Raw genomic sequence first — 14,869 nt, forward strand, 5'->3', positions numbered from 1 at the left:
CTTGTCTAAAAAAATGTCAAATTATGACGTTGACATAAGGTTCATTTTGGAGCCACATTTTTTTTAGACAAGTGTAAAACAGTTGTTAAAGTTTTTGTAGTAAGGCCATGAATGTTTAAAATAGTATAGTATGGACCATGACAGCTATGGAAAGCCAGTTTTTTATGGAATATTGGTAAGCGTTGCCAGTTTATTAGAATTTCATTCCAATTAACGAGAAGAGAGGAAGAAAATCTAAAGTAATATCTAATACGTGAAATTGGAATTGCTAGGTTGGCAGGGTGAAGTTTGCATTGCAGACAGGTGTATGTCCAAAGGCGATAATAAGCTATATTTTATCCAGATAAGAGAAATAGTTTACATAAGGATGCGATATGGATACATAGATGGTAATTTATGTATTACAAAATCTAGACTTATAGGTTAGGTAGGTTTATACATATAAATTACTGGCTGGCTTAGCTTCTTACGATGTTCTATTTATATTTATCAGGCAATCCGAAACCTTGGTTCAATTTTGGTAGCAGAAAAAACTTAATAAAACTTCCTCTGACCGGTGGAACTTGGGAGAGAATTCCAATAAACATTTTTCGCTGTTTGCTCTAAGAAAAGATATTTGGCACGTTTCGTACAAGTAAAACGCATTATAAATAACACAAGGTTCTTAGATGAGTATGACGTATTTTAATTTTTTCTGTACTTTGGTACCGTGAGCACTACGATTTTTTATTGGTAAGTATATGTACGCGGGCTTGCCTTTATGAAATGTTTACGAAAAACATGTACTAAAAGCAACCTAATGTCATATCCCGAGCCTTTTCCCAACAATGTTGGGGTCAGCATCCAGTCTCACGGGATGCAGCTAAGTACCAGTGTTTCAAAAGGAGTGAGTGCCTATCTGACCTCCTCAACCCAGTACCCCTCGATGAGACTGGTGTCAGATTTACTGTCACCTTTTTGTGTAAAGCTTCCTAATATAACAATTACAATATCTGCTTAACTTCGGCTATTCACCTCATACAGACGAAAATACGAACGAAAAGGCGTTTTCATCACAAACTACCAAAGTCAAGAACAAATAAATTATCAAAACCAAAATCAACAAGTTCCGAACAACTAGACTTTTGTTCCGTAAATCTGTTTTCTGAAGCTTAACAATATTTACGAAGTCGAGTACTTTCACAGCCTTTATCTTAGCTTCCATTGTTTTAGTCTTAGAGCATTTCAACAGTTGGAGATGCCATTGCCGTGCCTATGTCTTTGCCAAAGGCCCATCACCACCCGTCATACCTAGTCGTTATATTTATTAGCATTCCTAGTTTGTAAATAGCTTCTGTTTAACTATTTGTGTACAAATACCTACATAGCTTCCGTCAGCGGATTCACCTGTTTCCTGAGATATTAAAATAGCCTATATAAAGCTCTGACGTACCAGCTTTATTACAGAAAAACCTGTTTCTCAGTTTTTTCGTTAAAGTACCAATATCTATGCATGCCAACTTTCGCATTAGTGAACGATCAATGTATGTTGCTTTGTATAACCCTACGCGTATTTTAGTAAACTTTTCGGCTCCGGTTGGTTATATGATTTTAGGTTTTAGCACAATCTGTTCCTAGATGATTTATCTGAAGCAAAGCTGTTAGCGTAGCGGCCATGTTTCCATTTAAGTTTTAAACCAAGTTGTCATTTGTTTTGCTTGTTTTCGGAACTACAGATCGATTCACTAAACATTAGGCACTGATGAAATCTGCTTTTGAATAAATCTGACTAAACTATAATTATCCTACTTATATTAAATAGCTAAACAGTTCGTTTATTTGCTTGAACTATCTAGGAATACGATAACAAATTGAAAATTCTCTTATAAATGAAGGCTACATTTTATCCAGGTGTGAGCTCCCACGGGACACGGGTGAACCCGCTGGCAGAAGCTGGTAAATAATACACAACAAAATGCTAATTATACCAAAGAGAACAGAATGGACAAAGGTGCCATAGCGGGAAATCTCCTAAGAAGGTCAATCGCCAAAAAATGGGTGTGCGGGGGACGAGGAACGTTACTGTTTTCGCCCTCTTTTTGGAGGCAACTAGTTTTTGTAGCATCAAAAATCATTGACAGATGTCTCACAGAACTCGAACTTCTCGTTAGATCGTAATTGATCGTTTTGGTCACGCCTATCGTACCTATTTGATCTAGTAGAAGGCGCCTATTCTACCTGCATTAAAGCATCTCCGCTCATCTTTGCTTAAGTACTCCGTGGATTATACGAACAAGGAAAGAGACCAAATTATTGTTTTAATTTGTTCAGTAAGGCGCCGTTTCTCCGCCATAACACTAAATAGCTGTAATGGCCGCGTTTAGGCCCGACCTAATGTTTATTGTTTATTGTGACGCTCTGAGCTTATTTATTAACATTAACCAGTATTGTGTGTTTTTCTTGTGATTCATTTTGTTTCTTAGTATTAAGTGGCTGTTGTTTGCTAACTGCGATGTTAGAAAATCTCTAATAAAATTGGTGTAATGGTTAGATTATAAAATAAGTTTCCAATAAGCCATTCACAAAAAAAGCCAATGCTGAAAAATTTACTCGTATTGGAGAAGATAAATGGACATAAAATGTGCACGAATTTCACGATAAATATCATCGCAAGTTTTATCTCAGCTCGATATAAAGTAAACATGATTGCCTGAGCACGATTTCAATTATTACTCTGAAACTGAATCCAGATTGAAATACAAATAAAATTAATACTCTCTTTGCCGAAGGAAATAAATATTTTGCATATTCGAATTCGGAAAAAAACGAAATCCGGTACAATATTTCCACCTGTATTATTTTTAAGTAAAAGAGGTATTTAAACTTTATTGTTTCTATTGGAAGTCCTTAACAGTATTATTGCACTAAATTATCATCATCTACCGAGCCCTTTCCCAACTATGTTGGGGTCGGCTTCCAGTCTAACCGGATTCACCTGAGTACCAGTGCTTTACAAGCAGCGACTGCCTATCTGACCATCTCAACCCAGTATATTGCACTAAATTATCTTATGATTATAAAACAATTTTAAACACTAACTCAATATCATACAACAATAAAAAAAAACCCCATCCATCCACACTGGCTTTGGATAATAAAAAGTCCATTTCAAAACGTAGATGAAAGGGCAAAGTCCTATTTAGCTAGAACGTCCATCAGTAATCCCCTATCCATCCTGTCTTATCCCTCTGTTCATCCTCAGAAGGGATGACAAAGGGCTAACTTTGCAACTGACACGGAGTTAGGAAAGATGAGTGGAGATGCCTTAATAAAGGTAGGTCAGGCGTCTCCTACGCATTGCGCAGTATGCGCTGCCAGTGGTCGTCCATCCGACCACGTAATGGCGGGCAAGGAATGCCGACCGCCACCGAAGAAGGGCAAACTGCAGGCGCCGGTGCGGCCTGCTGCTGCCGCCACCTCTGAAACTCCAGTTCCAGTGCCGGCCACCGAGGGAAGCGCGATGAACACCGACTGATGGCTGGGCATCGACGACGTGTTCTTCAAGCGAACATCAACCACTGCAGAGCAGCCCAGAGCCTGCTGGTTCAAACCTTTGCGGAGTGGTTGGTGGACGTGGCGGTTGTTGCCGAGCCGTACTCGGTCCCTGGCAGCTGGCTAGGAGACGACAACGGCTTAGTTGCATTGGTAGCACGGTCTTCCACGGACTCCCCCTCCCTCTCACTCTTAGGGAGGGGACCGGGATACGTGGCTGCCGCGTGGGGTGACATAGCCCTAATAGGGGTATATTTCTCCCCAAACCGCCCTCTCACGGACTTCGAGAACTTTCTCGAAGTGCTCGCCAGGGTGGCAAGCGGAGTGGTGCAGCACCGGGTGTTGGTCTTAGGCGACTTTAACGCCAAGTCGGCAATATGGGGTAACCCGACCACCAATGCCCGAGGACGAGAGGTGGAAACCTGGTCCGTGTCATCCGGTCTGTCCCTCCTGAATAGGGGAACGGTTCACACCTGCGTGCGGCGGCAGGGGGGCTCCATCGTGGACCTCGCCTTTGCATCCTCTTCTTTGGCGGCCTGTGTAGTAGACTGGCGGGTGGAGCTGGTGGAGACGCTGTCCGACCACCGATACGTGCGGTTCGATATTTCCACCCCGGGCTCCCAGGGGACCCAGGAGGGTCGGTCGCACTTCCCACGGTGGGCGCTCTTCCGCCTAGACCGGGAGGCCGCCTCGGAGGCGGCTTTCGTCCAGGACTGGCTGTCTCCTCCTGTAGTAGCCCGGGATGTGGACGCCACAGCGGTCCAGTTAAAGGTCTCCCTGACCGAGGTGTGCAACTCTAGCATGCCTCGGTCTCATCGTCCGCCTCCTAGACGCGCCGTTTATTGGTGGTCGGAGGAGTTGGGGGATCTTCGGGCCGCTTGTGTGGCGGCCAGGCGGGCCTACACAAGAAGTCGGCGGCGGCGCCTTCGCGACCTCGACAACGAGGACCGCCTCTATGCAACCTACATAGAGGCCAAGTCGACGCTGACGGCGCAAATGGGCACAGCCCAGGATCGCGTAAGGGCGGAGATGCTTGAGGGCTTGGACATTGATCCCTTTGGGAGGCCCTACAAAGCGGCACGCAATAAACTGCGCCCGTACGGTCCCCCAGTTGCCGAGACCCTCGAGCCGTCGTTGCTGGATGGGGTGGTCCAGTCCCTGTTTCAACAACAACAACTTCACTCCACCAGTGATGAGCGCCTCGCAGGGTGTGGCTCCATCGGCCGAGGAGGTCCCGCCGGTTACGGAGGACGAGGTAGAGAAGGCAGTTTTCTGCCTGAGGGGGAAAAAGACGGCCCCAGGTCCGGACGGCGTCCCCGCAAAGGTGGTGGCCATCGCCACCTCCCAGATGGGAGAAAGGTTTCGGGACCTCTTCAGTGCGTGCCTGACGTGTGAGAGGTTCCCAAAGCCATGGAAGGAGGGCCAATTGTGCCTTCTTCGGAAGGAAGGGCGGCCAGTGGACTCCCCATCGGCATACCGACCCATCGTTTTACTGGATGAGGTCGGTAAAATGTTCGAGAGGATCCTCGCTGCCCGTATCACCAGGCATCTAGGCACAATCGGCCCGGATCTAGCGGACGCTCAGTTCGGTTTTCGAGCTGAGCGTTCGACAGTTGATGCCCTGTCAGGGTTGTAAACTGACGGTCACATACGATAAGTGACCGTCAATTACTATTAAATGACCGGTCACATTGGACATTTATTGTCAGACTGGTCAGATATATTAAATAAGTATTTTTTACTTGGTACAATTATTATTTTCGTCTCAAGCAAATTAAAAACATTCATTATGAATGTGAAATAATACCTATTGCCTTTCTAAACCAATATAGTGCATAGATAATCGTTTAAAAAGATGGAATCCCAAGTACGTATTTATTTTTATTGATGTATACCGACAAACCATTAATCATAGAGTGTCGGCGAAATCAAAGGAAATCAAAGACGAGCGGCACGGCGCGCCGCCGTGCCGCTCGTCTTTGCGGCGCGCCGCCGCGTGGCGGCGGCGCGGGCGGCGGCTTTTATCAAAGAATAAACCGCTCGCGCGCCGATTGTCTGTCTCACTCTACACTACCGCTCGCTCTACAGTTCACAGGTTTCACTCGACAGTGCGTTCTAAATTACAACGGAGAGCAGACGCGCGTGTCGTATTTGCTTTCGCCAATCGATAGATAAAATGCCTAAACCCACGGGTGAAATTTGGGACCAGTATCAAGTTATTGGAAGATTGGGCCAAAAAAAACATGTGGTTTGCATTCATTGTAATACTGAATATAGAAATTCGCATGCAACACGAATGGTGCTACATATTACGAAATGTAAGAAGTGTCCTAGTGATATAAAAAAAAGATTTATAAAGAAATCGTCTTCTCAAGTATTGGCTAAAGAAAAGAGTCTGCAAAGTTCAAGTGGTTTATTATGCTCAAGTCCAAGACCAAGTACATCTTTTGGTTCCGAATCGGAAAATTCAAATTTAGTCTCCTGTGACGACAATACTCGAATTTCGCTTGATCCTACCGATTCTTCGTCTAATCTTATTAATAATTTACGCGATGAAGACAAAAGTGCTCTAAATAAGAAAGACGAAATCGACGCAGACATTGCAAGAGCTTTATATGCATCTGGAGCACCACTACACTTACTGGAATCGAGGTACTGGAAAAAGGCTTTAAATTCCCTAAATTCTGACTATGAACCACCTTCAAGATATTGCTTTAGTAACAGATTATTGGACGCAGAATATTCCAGAATTAAATATCAGATTGATGAAGAGATACGATTGTCTGCTGCTGTGTCCATTATAACGGATGGGTGGACAAATATAAACGGGAAAGGAGTTATAAATTTTATTATTTCCACACCAAAACCTATATTTTTCAAATCTGTATACCCTGAATGCGAAAGGGAATCAGCTGAATATTTGAGTTGCGAAATTTCGAAAGTTATAGAAGAGGTTGGGCCCGCAAAAGTTGTAGCATTAATCACTGATAATGCAAAAAACATGAAAGCAGCATGGCGACTTATTCAAACCAAATATCCGAACATAGCTTGCATTGGATGTGTGGCCCATGCTTTAAATTTGATTTATAAAGATATTAATACTTTGCCTACTATAAAAAAAACCGTTGACAAGGTAACAAAGGTTATTAAATATGTGAAGAATAAACACAGAGCTTTGGCATATTTTGAAAAAATACAGACTACACTTTATGGAAATTTAAAACAAACGCTGAAACTTCCATGCAAAACAAGATGGAACAGTGTTATTATATCCCTGGAGTCTTTCGACTGTAATAAAGAAGCGTTGAAGGCATTGGCTGTTGCTGACGAAATAAATATCGAAAATGAAATAATTATTGCTTTACTTGACGATGCGATATGGTTTTCCGTAAAGAATATTATCAAAGTTTTGAAACCTATTTCAGAAGCAATAATAAAGTCCGAGTCTGATAATGCAAGAGTCTCACAAGTTCCCGTCACGTTTATGAAATTAGAAGCTTCTGTTGAAGATGAACTTCACTCCTCAACAATATTTGAAGACCACGAAAAAGATATCATTAGAGAGGCAATTACGAAACGGAGGGACTTTTGCCTTCAACCAATTCACCTGGCTGCCAATATTTTGGATCCTCAGTTTATGGGTTCAGGCTTGAATGATGACCAAGAAGCTGAGGCCAATAATTTTATATATGACCAAGCGCGACTGCTTGGTAAAGATCCAGTAGCGATAATGACGAACACAGCTGAATTTCGAACAAAAACCGGGTACTTTGGCAAGTGTCACTCTGCCTGGATCACTACTGAAACGATAGCCCCTCATTTGTGGTGGCAGAGTTTCGCATCAAAGCAAAACTTATTTTCCCTCGCATATAGACTACTAAGCGTTCCGCCAAGTTCAGCAGCTGCTGAAAGAAATTGGAGTATGTTTGCGAACACTCACTCTAAGTCCAGAAATAGACTTCAGCAAGATCGTGTACATAAGCTCATCACAGTGAGGCAAAATTTAAAATATTTAGATCACACGGAAGAAAAACTTAAAGATGATTCCGATACAGAACTAGACTTTGAATGCATAGGATTTGGAAGAGAAGGTGAAGTAGACGAAGAGGATGAAGACGAAGGAGAGGGTCAGACAGAAGGATCAGATAAAGATGACTGATTTAAGATTCACTTTTTTTCACAGATTTAACAATGATAAAGTCGTTAAAATAAATATTTTTCATTTCACAGATTTTTTTATTCAGCCATATGATTGTTCGCGGAGATGAATTTGTGATTTTCATGTCTTTCAATTCAATTCACCCATATATACACCCACACTAAAACTATTTATAAAATACTCACTTTTTGACTGTTTTCAAAACATCAAGTAGTAAGTTTTTATCAAGTATTTTGTTTTACTGTGTTAAAGATCGATGAATGACATTTGGTTAGCTTCGATGATTCAAAAACTTCCGTAGTTTTGTAGAATAAAGAAAGAAAAAACGTTTATTTCTAATAAATTCTATTTATATACACAAAAAAACGAATCTGACGTTGCTGACAATAAATGACAATAAGTGACCGGTCAAATTGGATAAATGTCCAATATGCTCGGTCAGATTGATCGGTCACATATAACGTGACGGTCACTTTACATCTCTAGCCCTGTCCCGACTCAAGGGCCAGGTGAGGGAGGCAATGGATGCGGGAGATGGACTGCTGGCTGTGTCATTCGACATAGCCAATGCCTTCAATTCAATTCCCCACTCCACCATACTGGAGGCCCTTCGCTTTCATGGGGTGCCTCCATATTTGCGGGGACTATTGGCGGACTACCTGAGGGACCGTACAGTCCTCCTTGTGGACAAGTCGGGCCAGCTCCGACGTTACGCCGTCGAGTCCGGTGTCCCACAGGGTTCAGTTCTAGGGCCACTTCTGTGGAACATCGGATTCGACTGGCTTTTGCGGGGCAACCTCCCACGTGGCACGTCTGTCATCTGCTATGCAGACGACACCCTCCTGACGGCCAGGGGAAGAAACTTTGGAGAGGCAGCCAGCTTGGCCTCGGCGGGCGGTTCTCAAGTGGTGGACAGAATCTCCCGCCTAGGGCTGACGGTGGCGCTGCACAAGACCGAGGCCATGTTCTTCCATGGCCCTCGGCAGCACCAACCGCCCGACGCCCATATCCATGTGGAGGGTGTCCGCATCGGGGTGCAGCCCCAGATGAAATATCTGGGCATAGTGCTCGACAGTAAGTGGTGCTTCAGAGCACACTTCAGCGGCCTGTCGACGCGCTTGATGAGGACCGCGGGCGCCCTCTCATGGCTCCTCCCAAACATCGGGAGACCCGGCGACCAATGCCGACGACTATACGCCGGCATACTCAAAAGTATGGCACTGTACGGGGCCCCAATCTGGGCAGACTCATTGTGCAGTAGGGTGAACGCCGCTGCCATCCGCAGGCCACAAAGGGCCATTGCACAGCGGGTGTCGAGGGCGTACCGCACGGTGAGCTTCGCGGCGGCGTGCGTTCTGGCGGGAACTCCTCCCTGAGAGCTCGAGGCTTGGGTGCTCGCCAGAGTGTACGACTGGACGGCGGAGCAGAAGGCGCTAAACCGGCGCCCAGACCCGACAGAAAAGGAAGAGGTGCGTGAGGAGGCAAGGGAGGCAATAACTCTGTACTGGGCCGAAGATCTTGCCTCGGCAACGTATGGTCGCTGGACGCTGGATGCCATCGGGCCTGTCCTGAACGGATGGCTCGATCGGCGGCATGGGTGCCTTTCGATGCGTCTGGTACAGGTGCTGTCCGGACATGGCTGCTTCGGATCGTACCTGCATCGGATTGGGAGGGAGGCGACCCCACAGTGTCACCACTGCGAAGCCACGGAGGATACGGCAGAGCACACACTCCAGGTGTGCCCATCGTGGGCTGAACCCCGCCGCGCCCTGATGGCAGTGGTCGGGAACGATCTCTCGCTTCCCAGCGTGATTGCTGCCATGCTGGGAGGTGAAGAGACATGGGAAGCGGTAGCCTCCTTCTGTGAAGACATCATGTCCCAGAAGGAAGCTGCGGAGCGCATGCGGGAGAACGATCCTCTCGCGGTGCCGCTCCGTAGACGAAGAAGGGGCAGAAGACGGCGAATACAACCTCCGTCCCCATCCGCCCTGGGGGGTGATCAGCGGGCGACAGGCGCGGGGGCGCCACCGCCTGCATCACAAGGATCAACCCCTGCGCTCCGGTCATTATAAGGATCCATCCCCACTAGGGGGAGGAATGAGGGGCCTGCCGTAAGGCGGGCAATCGCCGGTGGGGGACTGGATACCATAGATTCCCAGACCCCCTCCACTCAGGCGAGGTCGGAGTGCCGCTGGGCCTTTTTAGTGGGTATACCGGGAACGTTTTTACCGGGGAGTCCCACATACCCCTCTCCCGTCCCCCGACGGGAAGGGGATGCGTAATAGCATTTTTAGCCCAGCGACAACAAAAAAAAAAAAAAAAAAAAAAGGTCTAGGTCAAATACGTATGGTGGGCATGACCAAAACGACCAGTGACGAGGAAACTAACGAGGCGTTTGGGTTTTTTGAAACATCCGTCAACGATTTTTGGTATTTCAATAATAATTAGCTCCGGAGAAGACGTATAAGGACGATAAGACAGTAACGCTTCTCGTCTCGCGTTTAGAGGCGCTATTTTCTCAGGAGATTTTTCATTATGGCACCTCCGCTAGTCATTTTGTTCTCCATGGCTATATACTACACTAGGCTAGATATATGTTAGTTTAAACGTCAATCCGTCGACCACTCGCCTGCAGCCGTAAAACGGAACGTAGTTACGACTTCATATCAGTGAAGGATCAAGAGTTGAGCTGCGTTGGGGAATAAGAAAACTTTAAAGTCCAATGACTTGAAATATACTAGCTGTTTCCTTTGATTTTACACGTATCAGTCGTAGTTATGTATATGCGTCAGAGGTGGTCAAGGATTTAAGTAATCTGTGGCACTATTTATGTAAATCTTAACCCAAAAATTACGAAGAATCCTAGCTTTTATAAGTGGAATGTTGTAAATAATGCGTCTTACCTATGTATTCTTCAATATTGAAAGAAATATCTTGTCGCATGAAGGCATGGAGAATTTTCTTCGCAATGCGGTTTGATAGAAGTTGTGAATGGCCTGTTTCTTGATAACTACAGAGAAACTCCAATGGAGCATACTTTTAGGTGTTCGAAATATTCACTTAGTAACCAAGTAGAAAGCAGGTAAACCGCTGATTAAAATCACATTGACCTTTAAACATTCAGAGTCAAAATATCAAAAAGAGAAAAGATAAAAGTAACCATTTCTGTTATAACGGAACTTTATTCAAATAATAAAATACTTTGAAGAAAATTGTGTGTCCGACAGTACGTTTAATCTGTATCTTTAGGCGATTGTTTGTATTAAAAACCAGGAATTTTCCCTCTATTATTTTGGGAATGGGTTCCGACCGTCCTGAATATACGGAGATAGGAAGTTTCAGAGTACACGCACACTACAAACTTTTAATCGCCCGATAGTGTTTTTGGGCTCATAAATCAGTATGAAAATGAATGCATTAGCAGACTAACGCAAAATACAAAGATCAGGGCCAAGGTGTCTGCCGGAGCTATTCAAAAGCCTACGAGTTACCGTAGCCCTGGTACATAAAAGGCCTACGACGGAACACGACGGTTTTTAGTCAGTAAGAGTCTGACACTCCCTCACCGCTGCTAACCTACAATGGGAGGGGACATTTGATGATTTTTGACGTCGTTAAAAAAAAGGTTTTTAACCGGTGTCAGACCGCCTGAAAACTTTGATTGGCTTTAAGATTTTCTTTAAAATGTATTTTTTCCCAACCATCAGATCAACTGTCGGCCAACTATTTAGTCTGCATTTGTGCGGCTACTCTTATCCAGAGTTTGCGAGGCATTTACCTCGAACGAGGCGTCGACCCAAGCGTAATATTATGTTGGTATAATTTTTCAACTACACGCCTCAAGCTGAGGCATTCGTTGTTCGGCGTTTGTGGCGCATGCCTAGCAATGTGTGGATTCACCTTTATGCTTATAAATAGAACCACTGTTTAAATATATTCTCTTCTAAGGGTGCGTCCACATCTGGCGAATGCGCCGCGAATGCGCAGCACGCGAGCCGATCGCGAGCTGTCCGCGAGCTGCGCGCGTGCAATCACTGCAATAGTTCGGTGCGCCTCTTTAGCGCAACTCACGCAAGGCTCGTATAGTGCGCGCGAGCGGCGCGCGATCTGCGCGCAATCAGTTCTCGCCCTTACAGTTCCGTATATTGGCTCAGTACTATCGAAGATGGCAGAAGTCGCGCGCCGCCTGCGCGCAGCTCGCGTGCGGCGCTTAGGTCGCGCGCGGGCGGCGCAGAAGCGGCGCACGAACAAAAATGCACGCGCGCAGCTCGCGGACAGCTCGCGTGCTGCGCATTCGCCAGATGTGGACGCACCCTAAGCTGTTTTGAAGCTAGGTACTAACGTTCGTAACAATGTCACTTACACACGCATGTGCTCGATGCACGACGCTCAGTACTAACAACAGCACTGGAAGCGCCGTTAAAAGCTTGTCGATGCACATGTGTGTGTGACTGTAATTTTTACGAACGTTAGTAGGAACCTTCACTATTGTACATATTTATTCTGTGATAGAACCCTTATACAGTGAAAAAACCTAGATTCTTAAACACCACTTTAATTTCGCATAATAACCAAATAATTTTACATTCTTTGAAACGAGATTTCTTTTATTTGAACACAACACAGAGGCCATTAGTTAGATTAAAACGTTTTTTTTTGGTTGTTTGCAATGCGGAGAGATAGCTCGTATGGGCTCTTTATGTCTCGGTTTAAAATTAGATTTTTGTAAAGAGTTCGGTAATAGGATTTTGTCCTATAAACTGAATAATACTGGCATATCTGTATTTAAAACCTGTCTAGATCTTTGCTACCCAATATATGATGTTAATCTGAAATGAAATGAAAATAAATAATACTAAAACACAATACCACGTATTAATTAATAACGTATAATTAATTTATTTGTATACCGTTTTCTGCCGAGCTTTTTCAACACTATGTTTGGGTCGGCTTCCAGTATATCTGGATGCAGCTAAGTAGATACTGGTATTCTTCCTGACCTTCTCAACCCCAAGTTACCCGGGTAACCATACCATATCAAAGTATACTTTTACAATAAATATAAAAAACTATCCTAGTAAAAGAAAAAAAACTAAAACTAAAAACCGTAAAAAATTCATCCCCATCACTGTCAACTGTGTATCTAAAAGGCTGGCAATTTATTAGGTACCTCGCACGAAGTAAACTTGACGTTATTATTGTTATTGTCCTCAGATCGGCTGGAAGTACACAAACGCCTGGTTGGTGGGTAACCTGATGTGCAAGCTACTACTCGTTCTCCGAGCCTTTGGGCTGTACCTGTCTTCTAATGTACTCGTCTGCATCTCCGTTGACCGGTGAGTGTTTTAGTAATCCTTGTAGTGGAATATTTTTTAACCAGTCCCCATTTTTGACAGCTTATAGTTAAATGAGTTTTGAAGGTACATTTTGATGTTTTAGAACATAAAAAAGGTATTGGTAACGAAATATATTTACTTTGAATCGATTTTATAGTCTAACGGTAAAGCGACTGGCCACCGCGATTAAGTCATACTACGTATAATTCCTTAAAATACGTTTAGGAAGAGACCGCACGGGCAGCGACTACATGGGTCATGAAAATGTTCGTAATGTTTTATTTATTTTTAACTGATAATGCACATTTGTTGCGCTTGAAAAATATCCTGTATATTAGTCAGATTCTCGCAGTAAAATGTGCTTCTGTTATTTAATTTTCATTGGAGGCTAAGCAACAGCTGCACGGTCGATGAAGTTGAGCAGTGCTTGGCGCGGTCTGACCGTGAATGAGTGACTACACGGAGGTAGAGTGGTTTTAAAAAACACAGGGAATTCTATATACCATATCAGCCTGAAATATTTTTAAATCAACGACCTATGGCGGAAACAAAAATAAAGAAATCAAACCACAGTAGGTGGAACCAAAACGACACAAAAAAATATCACGCAGTTTGCTTTTGATAATTTATATGGCAACTTCATATAAAAGAAAAAAACTTTCCTAAAACAATTACTTTCATATTTCCATAATAGGTGACCTTTCAGTACATGCTCATATAATATGAAATACCTATAAACAAGAGCCACAAAAAATTCGATTCCCTTTAAAAGTATTCGAAGATTGCCCCGGGCGAACGGTGTTTATTTTCCAACAAATTCCAGCCCCGATTTCCGAATAAGTAGGCACTTGTGGCTTTTATGAAATACCTTTTCGATTTTACATATTATTTTTTAATAATTGATCAATCATCAGCCTAGCCTTTTCCTAACTATATTTGGAAAAATAATTGCTTAATAAAATATTACAAAAAATTGCAACTAAGTGAACGCGTTACGAAATAAGTAATTTGCTAAATATACTTTATGCAGAATTTAATTTTTAATAAAAAGGTTTTTAGTTCTCGATTTTAATTTAATTACGATACTCCTATGTATACTTCAAAAACGGCTATTTTCATAGAGCATGCGGAAAGTTATTTTCGACCATAATTTCACGGTGTATTTATATCAGACCTCTATTGACCTTTATAACTAATTTAGCCGGTACGATATCAATAACGATTTTTGACAGCTTCATTTCAATACCGTAATTAATTGTATAAAAAGAACACATGTACAACTCAATAGGCATTATTCCGCATATTGGCGTTTACAATTATCTGAAGTTACATGATGATGATGTGATCCTAGGCGATTATCGGCTACGGCGGCTATTCTCATTTAAGGAGATTAGCCAACTGCGCAGGACATAATAGTGCACAAGCATTTGCGCAGACACAGGTGCACTCCTTCACTCTCATAGCCCGATGCGACGGCAATCCAACACGACCGGAGAGAGGTCAGGCGCAGGACCAATATTTACGTGCTCTCCGATGCACGGATTACTTGACAATGTACATACTACAATTTATATTTAACACATACTCTTAACTTTTTTCTTACTACGTGTTGAAAGCTAAGATATGTATTGTAAAGGTGAGTTGCACCGTTTAACGTAATGATAACTGAACATTTCACACATTCTGTCAAAAGACTTTTAGTTATCAAATCGCCGTTCATATTATAGAGCGTTAAGTATACGACTGGTGATATTTATCATTTGGTTATCGTTAAAGTTAAATGGTGCTGCCCACCCTTTTTTTTTTTTTTTTTTTTTTGTTGTCGCTGGGCTAAAAATGCTAT

The 14,869-nt window shown here is 43.5% G+C and overlaps 1 protein-coding gene across 1 annotated transcript in view; it reads left to right on the top strand.

Annotated features, from left to right (window-relative positions):
- The window catches only part of LOC124636752 (adipokinetic hormone/corazonin-related peptide receptor variant I-like), a 137,254-nt gene that overhangs the window by 55,423 nt on the left and 66,962 nt on the right, over positions 1 to 14,869 (top strand). Inside the window, exon 2 of the mRNA XM_047172880.1 lies at positions 12,905 to 13,026. Coding sequence (XP_047028836.1) covers positions 12,905 to 13,026 — 122 coding nt within the window. The remainder of the gene's footprint in view (positions 1 to 12,904; positions 13,027 to 14,869) is intronic.

This window comes from Helicoverpa zea, chromosome 15, assembly GCF_022581195.2.
Source record: "Helicoverpa zea isolate HzStark_Cry1AcR chromosome 15, ilHelZeax1.1, whole genome shotgun sequence".
Taxonomy (NCBI): Eukaryota; Metazoa; Arthropoda; class Insecta; order Lepidoptera; family Noctuidae; genus Helicoverpa; species Helicoverpa zea.